Here is a 16,663-nt window from a genome sequence, read left to right on the forward strand (position 1 = left end):
TTCATTTACCAAGAAGCAGGCATGGAGGAATCAGGACAAGGATCTAAGTACTATACTGTATATGCAGTAGGTTTTGTTTTGTTTTGTTTTTGAGATGGAGTTTCGCTCTTGTTGCCCAGGCTGGAGTACAATGGTGCGATCTCGGCTCACTGCAACCTCCGCCTCCTGGGTTCAAGCAATTCTCCTGCCTCAGCCTTCCAAGTAGCTGGGATTACAGGCATGAGCCACCATGCCCAGCTAATTTTTTCCTATTTTTATAGTAGAGATGGGGTTTCACCATGTTGGTCAGGCTGGTCTGGAACTGCTGACCTCAGGTGATCCACCCTCCTCGGCCTCCCAAAGTGCTGGGATTACAGGCATGGGCCACCGCACCTGGCCAGCAGTAGGCTTTAATTCATTCTTATGATCAAAGCCCTTAACTTTCTTTTTTTTTTTTAATTACACTTTAAGTTCTGGGATATATGTGCAGAACGAGCAGGTTTGTTACATAGCTATACACGTGCCATGGTGGTTTACTGCACCCATCAACCCATCATCTACATTAGGTATTTCTCCTAATGCTATCCCTCCCCTAGCCCTCTACCCCTCAAAAGGCCCAGGTGTGTGATGTTTCCCTCCCTGTGTCCATGTGTTCTCGTTCCACTCCCACTTATGAGTGAGAACATACAGTGTTTGGTTTTCTGTTCCTGTGTTAGTTTGCTGAGAATAATGGTTTCCAGCTTCATCCATGTCCCTGCAAAGGACATGAACTCATCCTTTTTTATGGCTACATAGTATTCCATGGTGTGTATGTGCCACATTTTCTTTATCCAGTCTATCACTGATGGGCATTTGGGTTGGTTCCAAGTCTTTGCTATTGTGAACAGTGCTGCAATAAACATACTTGTGCATGTGTCTTTATAGTAGAATGATTTATAATCCTTTGGGTATATACCTAGTAATGGCATTGCTGGGTCAAATGGTATTTCTAGTTCCAGATCGTTGAGGAATCGCCACACTGTCTTCCACAATGGTTGAACTAATTCACACTCCCACCAACAGTGTAAAAGTGTTCCTATTTCTCCACATCCTCTCTAGCATCTGTTGTTTCCTGACTTTTTAATGATCGCCACTCTAAGTGGCATGAGATGGTATCTCATTGTGGTTTTGATTTGCATTTCTCTAATGACCAGTGATGATGAGCTTTTTTTCATATGTTTGTAGGCCACATAAATGTCTTCTTTTGAGAAGTGTCTGTTCATATCCTTTACCCACTTTTTGATGGGGTTGTTTTTTTTCTTGTAAATTTGTTTAAGTTCCTTGTAGATTCTGGATATTAGCCCTTTGTCAGATGGATAGATAGCAAAAATTTTCTCCTATTCTGTAGGTTAACTGTTCAACTTGATGATAGTTTCTTTTGCTGTGCAGAAGCTCTTTAGTTTAATTAGATCTCATTTGTCAATTTTGGCTTTTGTTCCCATTGCTCTTGGTGTTTTAGTCATGAAGTCTTTGCCCATGCGTATGTCCTGAATGGCATGGCCTAGGTTTTCTTCTAGGGTTTTCATGGTTTTAGGTCTTATGTTTAAGTCTTTAATTCATCTTGAGTTAATTTTTGTATAAGGTGTAAGGAAGTTTCAGTTTTCTGATTATGGCTAGCTAGTTTTCCTAACACCATTTATTAATAGGGAATCCTTTACCCATTGCTTGTTTTTGTCAGGTTTGTCAAAGATCAGATGGTTGTAGATGTGTGACATTATTTCTGAGGCCTCTGTTCTGTTCCATTGGTCTATATATCTATTTTGGTACAAGTACCATGCTGTTTTGGTTACTATAGCCTTGTAGTATGAAGTCAGGTAGCGTGATGCCTCCAGCTTTGTTCTTTTGGCTTAGGAATGCCTTGGCAATGTGGGCTTTTTGTTTCCATATGAAATTTAAAGTAGTTGTTTCCAATTCTGCGAAAAAAAGTTAATGGTAGCTTGATGGGGATAGCACTGAATCTATAAATTACCTTGGGCAGTATGGCCATTTTCATGATTTTGATTCTTCCTTTCCATGAGCATGGAATATTCTTCCATTTGTTTGTGTCCTCTATTATTTCCTTGAGCAGTGGTTTGTAGTTCTCCTTGAAGAGGTCCTTCATATCCTTTGTAAGTTGTATTCCTAGGTATTTTATTCTCTTTGTAGCAATTGTGAATGGGAGTTCACTTGTGATTTGCCTCTCTGTCTATTATTGGTGTATAGGAATGCTTTTGATTTTTGCACAATGATTTTGTATCCTGAGACTTTGCTGGAGTTGCTTATCAGCTTAAGGAGTTTTTGGGCTGAGACGATGGGATTTTCTAAACATACAATCATGTCATCTGCAAACAGAGATAATTTGACTTAACTTTCAGTGGAATCATTTAAGAATCAAAGACCCTTAAGAGGGTCTTTTTAAAAAGGATTATTTTAAGAAGGATCTTAGAAACCATCCCTTAGGCGGGGCACGGGTGGCTCACGCCTGTAATCCCAGCATTTTGGGAGGCTGAGGCAGGTGGATCACCTGAAGTCAGGAGTTTGAGACCAGCCTGGCCAACATGGCAAAACCCTGTCTCTACTAAAAGTACAAAAAAAAAAAATTAGCTGGGCATGGTGGCGGGCGCCTGTAATCCCACCTACTCGGGAGGCTAAGGCAGGAGAATCACTTGGACCCGGGAGGCGGAGGTTGCAGTAAGCCGAGATCACACCATTGCACTCCAGCCTGGGCGACAAGAGTCTCAAAAAAATAAAATATAATAAAATAAAAAATAAAAATAAATAAAAACCATCCCTTGTTTTACAAAGGGATATAGCTGAGGGCCCTGAAAGGCTCCAGGGCTGGCTCAAGTCAGAGAGCCAATCTGCACAGAGCCCGGCTCCTTCCACTGCTCCCAGCTGATTTTCAACCCCAACTCATTCAACCACATTCTGACCTCCTTGGCTTAACTCCTCCACTAGCATCTAAAAATTGTGAATCACATCACCCACTGTGCATCACACACTGTGCACATATGACCAGTTTCTTGGCTTTGATGTAAACGTGGCTTTCCTCTTGTTAAACTAGCAATAAAAGGAAGAAAAGGAGATGAATGGGGAGAAGGAGCAGATGAAGGCGGATCAAGGGAGTGAAGAAAGAGGAGAAGAAAAATGGAATTGTTATACCATAGGTAACTTAAAACCTGATCTTTCTCCCTTCATATACATGAATGTGTTCTTGTAAAAAAAAAAAAAAAAGGAATAAAGTTTCCTTTCTAGCCTCTTCCCCAGAGATAACCACTGTCCTCATTTTCTTCACATTTACATGAATAGGTACGTATATGTCACATATTGTTAACATTCCCATCGTGCAGCTTCCTTTTCTCCTTCAACAATACGCCCTGCAAACCTTTTCATCCTAGATAATATAGATTTAGCTCACTTGCTGTAAGTGAGGCAGATGGGAGCAGTTTAGCCATTTTCCAGTGGAAGGAGCACCAATTTACAGTCCCACTTATAATGTTGAGAAATATAATGCATTGCGATTTTTACCCCAGAAGATCTTTAGTGCCTCAAGTCCTCTCAATCTACCTTGCTTCTGCTAAGTGCAACTATCTACTCCCAAGCTGTCCCGCAATGGCTTTCTTGGGTTATATTTCCACCAGCAATGGACACACTAATCACTTTTAAATGTATTTATATATTATTTGCAAAGGCATGAAGTCATTTATCACACCTACAGCAAAATTATGATATGTCAAACTTTTTTTTAATTTTTAATTTTTATTTATTTATTTATTTATTTATTTATTTATTTATTTTTTGAGATGGAGTCTCACTCTGTCACCCAGGCTGGAGTACAGTGGCGAAATCTTGGCTAACTGCAACCTCCGCCTCCCAGGTTCAAGCGATTCTCCTGATTCAGCCTCTCCTCAAGTAGCTGGGACTACAGGTGAGTGCCATCATGCCCATCTAATTTTTTGTATTTTCAGTAGAGACGAGGTTTCACCATGTTGGCCAGGCTGGTCTTGAACTCCTGACCTCAAGTGATCAGCCCACCTCAGCCTCCCAAAGTGCTGGGATTACAGGCATAAGCCACCACACCTGGCCCAAACAGTTTCTTTAAATGTGCATATTAGAAGCACCATTTAGAAGCACTATTTTGCCATATGCTTCAAATAATACTGAAATTACATTATTCTTCTGCCTAGCCCATCTACTAAGGCTGGCTGGTCCCCACTGTACCTTTTATAGACATCAACATATGGAAAGGAAAAGAACAAATTAGTGGGAGACTTTCCCCAAGAGAAAAAGATGAAGGAACACCAAAAGAAATACAAAAAAGCAAATCAGTCATGGTTTAAAAATGGACTCATGGCTCCATCTCTACTGAGATGTATCCCTCAAAATTGTATTGGTCGCTGAAATTGTAGAATAGTTCACTCAAGGGCTACATTTTTTTTTTTTTTGAGGCGGAGTCTCGCTCTGTCACCCAGGTTGGAGTGCAGTGGCGCGATCTTGGCTCACTGCATGCTCCGCCTCTCAAGGGGTACATTTTAAAGCCTATTGTTAGATTATAGCATGCTCCCAGCTCACTGCAGCCTTGATCTCAGCCTCCTGAGTAACTGGGACCACAGGCATGTGCCATCATGTCCAGCTAATTTTCACATTTTTTGTAGAGACAGGGTAGGGTTTTGCCATGTGGCTCAGGCTGGTCTCAAGTGATCTGCCAGCCTCAGCCTGGGCTCAAGTGATCTGCCAGCCTCAGCCTCCTAAAGTACTAGGATTAGAGGCATGAGCCACTGAGCCTAGACCACAATTTTTAAAATGTATTATTTCCTTAGAAGGTTCTACTATGAATTTCCACATAACATTTGCTACAAAATAATCTCATGAACATACTGCAGTCTCATCCTGATGCATCTGAATGTGCACTTTCCAGACAGAGGGTAAATAAAGACAAAACAACAGGCTGTACATATTCTGGACAGCAGGTTCATAAACAGCTGAGGACTTTTACCCTGGCTGAGTGGATTGCCTGTCCATCTTAATTGTGTGCTGATTCCTAACTACCCATTCCATTGTTTTACTTCTGCCCCTGGGATGACCAACTGTCGTGGTTTGCTTGGGACTGAGGGGTCTTCCCAAGGCATGGGACGTTCAGTTTTAAAACCAGAAAAGTCTCAGGCAAAAACCCAGGACAAGTTTGGTGACTCTATTCAGAAGCCTTCTTGCAAAAACCACCACCCTATCCTCACAGTACATCAATCCCATGCACAGTACTTAAAACACCCTCAGCGGCTTGTACACACCTCTATCATAGCCCTCACCACCCATATGACTATTTACAGAGCTGGTCTCTGGAATAAGCACACAGTTGCTGCCCAGTAAATGCTCAGATTGATGGATCGACCGATAGATTCAGCCTGAAGAGAGCGGGACTTAGGACTTGGCATATAACGAGAGCTCTATTTATCTTGATGACTGGGGACAGAGCAGGAAGTGACAGATCATGAGCTGATTTATGCATGTATTTTGCTTCAAGATTCTTTTCAGCCATCAGTTGACTTTCTTCTGTCCTCAAGTCCCTGCTGAGCAACAGAGTCCCCAAAGGCCAAGCTCAGGTAAAAGGCAGACCCAGCTTTTCTCCAAAGTGGCTAGGTCTATGTGACTGGGGCCTTAAATATTTTCTTTTTTTTTTTTTTTTTTCCTTAAGATGGAATCTTGCTCTGTCACCCAGGCTGGAGTGCAGTGGCCTGATCTTGGCTCACTGCAACCTTCACCTCCCAGGTTCAAGCAATTCTCCTGCCTCAGCCTCCCTAGTAGCTGGGACTACAGGCACACACCACCACACTTGGCTAGTTTTTTATATTTTTGGTAAAGATGGGGTTTCGCCGTGTTGGCCAGGCTGGTCTCAAACTCCTGACCTCAAGTGATCCTCCCACCTCAGCCTCCCAAAGTGCTGGGATTACAGGCGTGAGCCACCGCGCCCAGCCAGGGGGTCTTAAATCTTAAAACATAAAAAGGAACTCAATTCAATAAAATTTGTATATAGAAGAAACAGTATAAAATGTGCACAAGTAAAAGGCTGTGAAAGGAAATTACATGTTCATGGAAGAGATATTAGGCTTGGCTGAAGCAAAGGATGATACAATTTGAGGCAAGAGAGATTTGCAGAGGCCAAAGCAAAATGTTTTGTATGCCCAAACATTGTCAGTGGAAGTCAAATCAGTGCACTCTCTTTAGTGTGCCATTTCACAGTAATTATCAGCATTTAAAGTGAATATCCTCCTTGACACAGCAATCCCCATCTAAGATTAGTGCTTGCGAAAGTACATCCAGATGCATGAATGAGGATATTCACTGAATCACTGTTCAAAAACCAAAATGAAAACAATAAAACAGAGAGAAACTATATGAAATGTCCATCAATAAGGATTGCTTAGATAAATAAATTATGATCAATCCATTAAAGGGAGTACTGTATAAACATTATAAACAGGAAGAGAGCACTATATGAGCTGATATGGAAATATCTCCAAGACATATTAAGTGAAAAACACAAGGTACATAAGAGTTTACACAGTACCATCTTGGAAAAAAACTTCAAGTATTTGTGATTACGCCATACATGCTGGTTTTTTTTTTTTTTTTTTTTTGAGACAGAATCTTGCTCTGTTGCCCAGGCTAGAGTGTGCAGTGGCGCGATCTCAGCTTACTGCAACCTCCATCTCCCAGGTTCAAGCTATTCTTCTGCCTCAGCCTCCTGAGTAGCAGGGACTACAGTCACGCGCCACCACAGCCAGCTAATTTTTTTGCATTTTTAGTAGAGATGAGGTTTCACCATGTTGGCCAGGTTGGTCTCAAACTCCTGACCTCAAATGATCTGCCTGCCTCAGCCTCCCAAAGTGCTGAGATTACAGGCATGAGCCACTGCCCCCAGCCTTATATATGCGTATTTTATATGCACACACAGATACATGTGCTTTTTATATGCCTAGAAAATATCTAGAAAGATACAGAAGGGTATTTTTCACTCTACAACTTACATACTCTAAATTTTTTACCATGATCATATTACTTTTACAATAAACAGTAATTTTACAAACTACTTTAAATAAACTTTTTTCCTATCAAAAAGTATGAGTTTTATCCTAGAGATAAAATGATCCCAAGACAGGAGTTTTAAGTTATGGAATGACTAAATAATAAATATCTATTCTATGCCAAATAGATAAATCTAAGTTAGTTACAGTGGCACTTATAGCTTCAAGATAACTCTCTTGGTAGAGTCAAATGGACCAAGTTCTGACTTAAGCTGTGCTATGCTCTTGACCACAGCAAGTTACATAAACTCTCTAGGCCCCAATTCCCATCTTTATCAAATGGATATAATAAATAGCACCCATTGTCTAGAGTGAGTATACAGTACCCAGCAGAGCTTCAACACATAGCAAATAAGTAATGGTAGACAGTAGTATCTGAAGGTGTCGTAGTGATGTGCTACCCCTAAGACCCATTAAGAAGGTTCTAGATCCCTCTCCCGGTCTTCTCCTGATTTAACATTGTCAATTCCTCCAACTTTTTCTCAAAACTGGTAATCATTATGAGTTTCCTATAAACTGGGTAATTAGACCTGTTGCCTTATTATGAGGATTTAAGACGATATTTATCACCACATAACAGTCCACTGTCTTTCTCAACACAGGAGTAAGATAAGCATGGGAATGTCCTGTGATAAGCATCAAAATATAAGTAGTACGTAAGAACACAGGGGAAGAAGGCCGGGCATGGTGACTCACGCCTGTAATCCCAGCACTTTGGGAGGATCGCTTGAACCTGGAGGTGGAGGTCGCAGTGAGCCAAGATCGCACCACAGCACTCAAGCCTGGAACAGAGCAAGACTGTCTCAAAAAAAAGATTTAAAAAATAGCAACAGAGGGGAAGAAACGTTTTTTGCTAAATTCTTTGGACCTACACTCAACAAAGTTAGGCAATGACCTTATTCTCTGACACCTTACGCTCTCTGCTTTGCCAGAGCAAATTTTGTGGTTTATGAGTATTCCAAGGAATAAAGTTAGTCAGATGGGCCAGCTGGGCTCATCAGCCAGACAATGCAGCTGAAGATCAACAGTTTGTTTCTGAAAAAGACTTTAGCACTCACTACATAGAGTAACGGCTCCAATGGGACTAGATTAAAAGTAAAGACAAACTCTCCCTTTCATCCAGCCCTATGACACTTTTCAAGACAGACTCAGAGAAGCCATACACTAGCTTTTTTGGCCAAAATAACCAAGGTTGACCCTCTCTGTAGACCCCAGGCTGCACAGAGAATAACCTTGCTAAGTGTGTGAGAACCTGTCATCAAGCTGTCTTTTCTTCTTGAACTCTGGTGAAATCCTTACTCTTTCACTATATTCTTTATTTACAAAAGGACAGCTTGTGTTACCACTGGTGTTTCTCCTTATTGAAAGTACCCAGAACTACTCCAGCCCATCCTCTGTGTGCAACTATTTACCCCTGACAGCATGCTCTGGGAGGTTATGCAATACATAAGTCATGGCCACTTCCACTGTCTTTCACAGTATCTGTGGTCAGCAGAGGGCCAGGTTTTCTTTGAGACCCTGTTGCCCAGGCTGGAGTGGAGTGGCGTGATCTCAGTTCATTGCAGCCTTCAACTCCCGGGCTCAGGTGATCCTCCCACCTCAGCTTCCCAAGGAGCTGGGATGACAGGTGTGTGCCACATGTCCAGCTAATTTTTGTATTTTTTTGTAGAGATGAGGTTTCCCCATGTTGCCCAGGTTGGTCTCGAACTCCTGGATTCAAGCGATCCACCTGCCTTGGCCTCCCAAAGTGCTAGGAATACAGGCGTGAGCCACAACGCCCAGCCTTATGTTTTCTTAGGGAACCAACCTAATCATAAAAAAAGGAGCAGGAGTGTTTGTGTGGAAGCCAGCCATGGATTTCAGCACTGAGGGAAGGAAGGGCCCAGACTTCTGGATTGTGGCCCCAGCCATGCCAGAAATGTGAGCATGACAGCTCCCTCCTCAAGAGCCCAGTTTTCTCATCAGATGAATAAAAGGACAGGGACTAGATCATCTGAGATTCCTGCAGGCAGTAAGCACCTGACTCCTGCTGAAGACATTCTCTCTAGCAAATCCAAAAGGAAAAGTCCTAAACAAAAACCTCAAATTCAGAATGACCCAAACCAGGAGTTCCTGTTTTCCTTGTTTGGGCGGTGAAAAGATAAGCCACAGAAATGACCACGCAAAGTCTCACATTCTGTACCAGGATTCTGAGCCATGGACATACACAAAGTAAGAGGCATTTCCTCTCCCAGCTGCAACCCTTCCCTACCACAAGAACTAAAATCACCCAGGATTCTGCAATGGGGAAGTTTCTGCTCACCCTTATCTAGGGACCTAGGCAAATCCAAAACCCGCACATTATCACTCCCAAACTTTCCTTTCATCCCTCAGACTTCAGAACTGGAGAAAGCACAGTCCTGGGGGAGTTGAATTAGCGGCTTGCACAAGACAGGACACTAAAGGCAAGAAAAAAAAACGAGTAGTAATTAACTTGATTCTGACCAAAAATAACTCGACCATTACAGGCATGTTCTTGGGGGTGGGGCAAGTCTGCCTGGTGGGAGTGACCCCAGCCGCGGGGACCTGCGGGGGGCGTGCTCTTCCCAGCACTCCGAGAGCAGGTATTCAGGGCAAAAACGCACAATGCGACCCAAGTGCGTCACGCCACAGAGATCCCAGGGGAGGAAGAGGCTTGTCCCGGCAGGTTCACCGCCCCCAGCTGACCCAAACAAGGAGAACAGGCTGACACAGACCCCTGGTTCCTGGACGCGTGGGGGCCAAACAAGACAATAGGACCATCACAAAACAAATGACAGCAGGAGGAAGATGAGCCCAGCTGTCGGGAATGGGGACAGGAGAGGGGGACAGATGGAGAACTGAAAGGAGCGCGCCGAGGAGGGGGTGTGGACTGACTCAGCCCCTGGAGAGAATGCCCCCAGATACGCGCAGAGACCCACGTCCAGCTTCCAGACGCTGCGGCGCGGGAACAGCCCCCTCCCGCTGGCCCGCCTGCCTTCCCCGCTCCCGCGCCCCGCACCGTGTTGTAGAACTCGGCGATAGCAGGCACGATGGTGTAGTTGTCCTCGCACCAGTCCACCTCCGAGCTACCAGCCTGCAGCTGGTCCCACCAGTGCGGGGCGCCCATGGCCACTCCGGCGCATTGGAGCAGCTGCTCGCGCAGCTGAGAAGAGCCCAGAGCTGCTGCGGAGGCAAAACGCGGCGACAGCCAGCGGCGAAAGCGGCTTTATGAAGTACCGGGTAACCGCCGGATGTGCGCCTCCCAACTGGCCTCCCGCGCTCCGCCCCGCCTCGCCTCGCCTGCGGGAGGTTACTCGTTCGCAGACCCTCCCGGCCCCGCCCCCTGGAAGCCACGCCCACCGTGGGGCGGGACCCGCGTGGAGGAGGGGTCCAGGGTGGGGCGCCTGGAGGCGGAGACCGGGCTCTAGACTCTCCAGACTACCCAGCACCCGGCAGGTGGCCAGGGCCTCGATGGTGCTACCCACGCCTGCCCACGCCCATCTCCTGGCTCAGACTCGCAGCCTCCCCCTGATTGAAGGAGCGCCAGAACTCTCCCTGGAAAAAAATTTAAAATAAAAAGAAACCCGGGAGGACCTGGACCTCTCTGGACCCAGAGTTTGCAGCGATTTTGCTGCGTCCGGCGTTGGACGCCAGTGCTTACACCAGAGAAGTGCCCTCAGTCCCTCCGAGGCCGGACGCCACTCGCTGCGGTCACTGTGGCAGGAAGACCTTCCCGGCTGCTGGAGCAGGTTGGGCCGCCCATTCCCCGGGGGAGCACTTCTATTTAGAGTTCGTTCCTGCCCTCCCTCCCCTTGGCTGCAGCCTTAAGGCTTAATCTAGCCTTCGATATGGGGACTTAGGCAAAGGATCAAACGTCAGCCATCCCAAACTGCAGAGGATGTAGCGTGGCAGTTATGACATCTCCAAGATATCGAGGTTCAAGAGGTGATAGATAACATACACATGCCAGGTGCTGTCTGAAGAGTTTCCATGTATCACTCATTTAGTGTGCCCAGCGGAGACCCTGTGAGGGGCTTCTATTAGCAAGTGACAGAGCTGGAAATTCAATTCAGGCAAGATGTCCTCAGATCCAGTCATAACTACCTTCTTTTGCTTCTGTAACTGTTCTGCGGTTTGTAAATGAAAGCCAATCTGGTTCCCAGGATCCCTAGAGGAAAGCCACCCTCTGTGTGTATGTGGTGGCTCCCGTTCTCCTTCCTTGAAAGGTTGTAGGATTCTAGGTCAGGACAGCGGCAGAAGAGGCCCTGGGCAGCAGCCCATTGGTGACTGTCATTAGGACGTCTTGCTCGGACCCGCAGGGTATCCTAAAGGCCAGCAACTCCCCAGGGTCTGCCCTCTCACTGGGCCTGACTGCCCAGCAGGACCCTGGGTGGTGCTTCAGTGTCCTCTGCACCAAGTGTTTGTCTGCCCACCGGTACCCACAGAGCCATGTGCAAGTCCCCAGAGATCTCCATCACTGACAAAAACTGCAAGCCCCGCCGCCTCTCCTAGTCTCTAGAAAATCCAGGTTTGTCCCCCAGGGGCCAAACCACACTCCTCCTTTCATCTTTGTCCCAACCTCTATCCCTTCCTCCTGCTTTACAGGCAATTCCACTGCCCTCCAGAACCCAAGTAGAAGATACACTCTTACCTTCCCCTAGGGTCGATTTACCCAGACCTACAGGATACCCAGAGTGAGCTGGCCACCTAAGAAGGGCGGTTGAGGGCCGGGCGCGGGGGCTCATGCCTGTAATCCCAGCACTTTGGGAGGCCGAGGCAGGCGGATCACGAGGTCAGGAGATGGAGACCATCCTGGCTAACATGGTGAAACCCCGTCTCTACTTAAAAAAAGAATACAAAAAATTACCCGGGCGTCGTGGCGGGCGCCTGTAGTCCCAGCTACTCAGGAGGCTGAGGCAGGAGAATGGCGTGAACCCGGGAAGCGGAGTTTGCAGTGAGCCGAGATCGCGCCACTGCACTCCAGCCTGGGTGACAGAGCGAGATTCCGTCTCAAAAACGAAGGGCGGTTGGGGTGGATGTTTCCCACAGCCACAGAAGAAAGATACATCAGTTAATTTCTGTGTCTCAAAATGCTACACCAACTGTTCAGCAATAGAATTTTCCCTGTAGTCAATATTTTACTTCTTCCAACAACAGTTTACTTGGAAATATATCCATATTCATCAAAATATAATGGTATTTTTAAAAAACCATTATTTTATATGCCAGAGATTCTCAAAGTGTGGTTCCTCCCTTTCTTTTCATTTTCATTCTCTTACCAGTGTACATTGGAACTTCCCAGAGGATACATGATGTGTGATGTCATTATCTCTCCGACAGCTAATGGAATATGTGCTTGTGATTCTTTGGTATTAAAAGTCTGTTTAAATTTCTAATGTGGTAACTATTGATGTTACCATATAAACCACAAGTTCTCTGGTGTTCTCAATATTTTTTAAGAGTGTAAAGGGGTCCTCAGACTAAAAAGATTGAAAGTTGCTGTTAAAAAGATATTCCTGGCCGGATGCAGTGGCTCATGCCTGTAATCCCAGCACTTTGGGAGGCCAAAGCAGGCAGCTCTTCTGAGGTCTGGAGTTCGGGACCAGCCTGGTGTACTTGGCAAAACCCCGTCTCTATTAAAATACAAAAATTAGCAGGGCATGATGGTGGGCACCTCCAGCTACGCGGGAGGCTGAGGCAGAAGAATCGCTTGAACCCAGGGGGCAGAGGTTGCAGTGAGCCAAGATCGCGCCGCTGCACTCCAGCTTGGGCAACAGAGCGACACTCCATCTCAAAAAAAAAAAAAAAAAAGAAATATTTCCAATTAAACTATTTGTAATACTTTTTTATCATTTAGAATTTTTAGTGAACAAGCACAGACTTAGACTTACATTGTTATCATACATCTCTTGTGCATACATAAGAAGGAAGGTATAAGCAAAAATAAATTCATTAAAGAATTCCTGTAATTTCTTTACATTCAGAATCTCTGTTCTTCTTCTGAGTCATTTTTCAGCTTATAGTCATTGATGTCTGTGTCATTCATATAGAAATGTCCTCTGTGTCCTTAATTACTATGTGCTAATAATGCAGCATTTCTTAAAACTATTCCACTACTGTTTTCTTGCAAACTACTGACACCTGTTTTACAAATTTTGATGCTGGGACTCTCCTGATCTTACCTGAAGGTGTCACTGGAAGGTTTCCAGACAACAGGCAGCTTGTTTCTTTTCCAGATGGTCCTCATATAATCTGTTGAGAGAAACATGGAGATTACAGTTGCCAAGTCATCCCACCAGGAATAACCACCAAGTCTGTACATATGCAGGCAGTGACACCACATCACAACCATGACCTAGCCAACCATAATCATAAAATGCCATTCTTGGTAAAATGCATCAGGATTTCAGAGATTTAACAACGCAAAACAATGTGAGTTTTAGCACCAGTGAAATATTAAATTTGCTGAATGTAATTCATCCTTCTTTCCAAGTCTTGCTAAGGGAATGATGGGAGTTTTCCATCCTCCACAGTAACTCTTATTGTCAGTGACAACTGTAGTTCAAAATCAGTCAGCCACATTGGTTCCTTCTAATTACAACTGCACAGAAACTGTACTTGAGTCACACTGTCTCTAAAATTTTGTTTTCATAGCTCTCCCCATTGTTAACATTGTTAACTTTTTTTTTTTTTTTTTGAGACAGGGTAACCCTCTGTTACCCAGGTTGGTGTGCAATGGTGCAATTTCAGCTCACTGCAACCTTGACCCCCCCACCCCAGACTCAAGCGATCCTCCCACCTCAGCCTCATGAGTAGCTAGGACCACAAGGGTGCACCACAATGCCCAGCTAAATTTTGTATGTTTTGTAGAGACAAGGTTTCATCATGTTGCCCAGGCTGGTCTCAAACTCCCAGGTTCAAGTGATCCCTTGAGCCTCCCAAAGTGCTAGGATTATAGGAGTGAGCCATTGCATCCAGCCAACATTTTTAAAATAAATACAACATTGGTAATTTAACAAGAGGGCCTATCAGGAGGTTATAAATTTTAAAATTGATTTATATTAATTGCATGATGCCTTAGAAACTACTGCTAGTGGTTGAATACAAAATTCTGATGTCTACTCTAAACTAAGTTTGTTGAGGGAAGGATGCAGTGACAGCAAGGAACAGAACTACTGAGTTCCAACTATTTGGCTTACGATGCTTTTGGCCTACATGACTCAGTGATACAGATCCACAAGGGAGCAGGTTTGAAGGAACAGCCCTTGCAAGGAATTCAGAATGACAGCACCTTCTATTTTTACATAGTGTATAACAATGTTTATTTGGTATAAGTAAATATCTGATAGTAAATATCCAGTTCAACTGGTTCCACAAGTGGAAATTATCAAGTCACAAAGTCTTCCCTTGGGTAAAAAATGCAGGCACCTGTGTAAATGAAGCAAGAAGTGCTTGATCAAGGATGAAGTTTTCTGTATCTTCCTGTTTGACTAGAGTTTTTCACTGTGGTCCTGCTTGTGGCCCATTGTTAAGCCAGTGGTTAAGGCCAGCCCAGCAGCAGCAGCATCCCCTGGGAATCTTTTACAAATGTGAGTTCCAGTCCCCACCCTAGAACTATTGGATCAGAAACTCTGGATAGAGCCCAGCAACCTTTGGCTTCATAAGCCCTCAGGTGATTCTGACTCATGCTCAGGCTCATGATGAGGAAACCAGGGGCTCTGAGTCTGCCCTGGACCCCTTCAACTCAGAGGAAAACAGAAGAAGCCAGCAATACTGTGCTTGTTTTGCTAAAATCTGAGGTCGTTTTCAGGCTCAGACTTGTAGATGAGAGTTGTAGGAAGTAGGTCCTCACTAGGAAAACACTGCTGCAGCCACTGCAGAAGGTGCTTGTGTTAGCTGGGACAGGCACCGCTCCTTTACTGACAGGCCATCAGTGGTAAATTCTGCTGTTGTCAGCAGGCCTCTATTTAGAAATGCCTCTCTTGTGTGTGTGTGTGTGTGTGTGTGTGTGTGTGTTTGTTTTCCTTTTTATGGAGACGGTGTCTTGCTATGTTGCCCAGACTAGTCTCAAGTGATCCCAAAGTGCTGGGATTACAGGTGTGAGCAGCCACACCCAGCCAGGATCACAAAGCTAGCAGAGGATGGTTTCCATCCATCAACCTCTGGGTTATGGGCCCATAGGTATGCTTCCACTGCACCACTCCGCTGTTCCCTCTCTCCTTTTTCTAATCTACACTGGAAAACCACAATGTTAACCTCTATCCTATCAGGGGAACCCACTCCCAATATTTCAACATAGGTTCTTTCTATTTTCCCTAAGTGTCGGCTGGTCTGAGAAATAAAGAGAAAGACTACAAAGAGAGGAATTTTACAGCTGGGCCACCGGGGGTGACATCACATATCAGTAGGTCCGTGATGCCCACCTGAGCCGCAAAACCAGCAACTTTTATTAAGGATTTCAAAAGGGGAGGGGGTGTACGAACAGGGAGTAGGTCACAAAGACCACATGTTTCAAAGCACAAAAAGGAGAACAAAGATCACATGCTTCTGAGGCCAATAAAGATCACAAGGCAAAGCGCAAAATCAAAAACTCCTGATAAAGGTCTCTGTTCAGCTGTGCACGTATTGTCTTGATAAACATCTTAAACAACAGAAAACAGGGCTCCAGAGCAGAGAACCAGTCTGACCTCAAATTTACCAGGGAGCAGTTTTTTCCCCACCCTAATAAGCCTGAGGGTACTGCAGGAGATCAGGGCATATTTCAGTCCTTAACCACATAAGACAGATACTCCCAGAGCGGCCGTTTATAGACCTCCCCAAAGGAATGCAATTCTTTTCCTAGGGTCTTAATATTCCTTGATAGAAAAAGAATTTACTGCTATCTCTCCTACTTGCATGTCTGTTTATAGGCTCTCTGGAAGAAGAAAAATATGGCTTTTTGCCCAACCCCACAGGCAGTCAGATCTTATGGTTGTCTTCCCTTGTTCCCTAAAATCACTGTTATTCTGTTCATTTTCAAGGTGCACTGATTTCATATTGTTCAAACACACATTTTATAATCAAATTGTACAGTTAACGCAATCATCACAGGGTCCTGAGATGACGTACATCCTCAGCTTACGAAGATAACAGGATCAAGAGATTAAAGTAAGACAGGCATAAAAAATTATAAGAGTATTATTAGGGAAGTAATAAATGTCCATAAAATCCTCACAATTTATGTTTCCTCTGCCGTGGCTCCAGCCAGTCCCTCTATTCGGGGTCACTCACTTCCCACAACACTCTCCTTTTTCTAATCTGTGCTAGAAAACCACAATGTTGGGTTTAGAATGAAACATGATAATTGCTAAAATGGAGGTGCATATGTGGAAGCAGAAGGGCAGGGGCCCAAGTCTGCACTGAGAGTCATGGGACCTTTTGCAGAGGAGGTAGCCTCGGAACTGAAGTTAAAAGATGAACAGGATTTTACCAGGCAGAGCACTGGGGGGAGGGAGGGAATCCTACAGAAGGAACAGCCCATGCAAAAGGATAGAGGTCTGAGAAAGCATACACATTCAGGAAACTTCAGCACAACCTGACCTAGA

General features: G+C 44.7%; 2 protein-coding genes across 5 annotated transcripts in view; one reads left to right on the top strand and one right to left on the bottom strand.

The window, feature by feature from the left end:
- ACER2 (alkaline ceramidase 2) overlaps positions 1–16,663 on the bottom strand; it is a 75,466-nt gene that overhangs the window by 34,259 nt on the left and 24,544 nt on the right. Inside the window, exon 1 of one of the 4 annotated variants that reach the window (XM_520508.7) lies at positions 10,099–10,314. In XM_520508.7, coding sequence (XP_520508.2) covers positions 10,099–10,206 — 108 coding nt within the window. In that variant the 5' untranslated portion in view covers positions 10,207–10,314. Of the gene's footprint in view, positions 1–9,381; positions 9,656–10,098; positions 10,315–13,261; positions 13,332–16,663 lie in introns of those variants that run through there. The other 3 variants (XM_009456370.5, XM_016960671.4, XM_063788710.1) reach the window with 3 other exon arrangements.
- Positions 10,765–16,663, top strand: part of RPS6 (ribosomal protein S6) — a 34,497-nt gene continuing 28,598 nt past the window's right edge. The window contains exon 1 of the mRNA XM_063788711.1: positions 10,765–10,828. The gene's annotated coding sequence lies outside the window, so the exon portion shown is untranslated. The remainder of the gene's footprint in view (positions 10,829–16,663) is intronic.

Source organism: Pan troglodytes, chromosome 11 (genome assembly GCF_028858775.2).
Source record: "Pan troglodytes isolate AG18354 chromosome 11, NHGRI_mPanTro3-v2.0_pri, whole genome shotgun sequence".
Taxonomy (NCBI): domain Eukaryota; kingdom Metazoa; phylum Chordata; class Mammalia; order Primates; family Hominidae; genus Pan; species Pan troglodytes.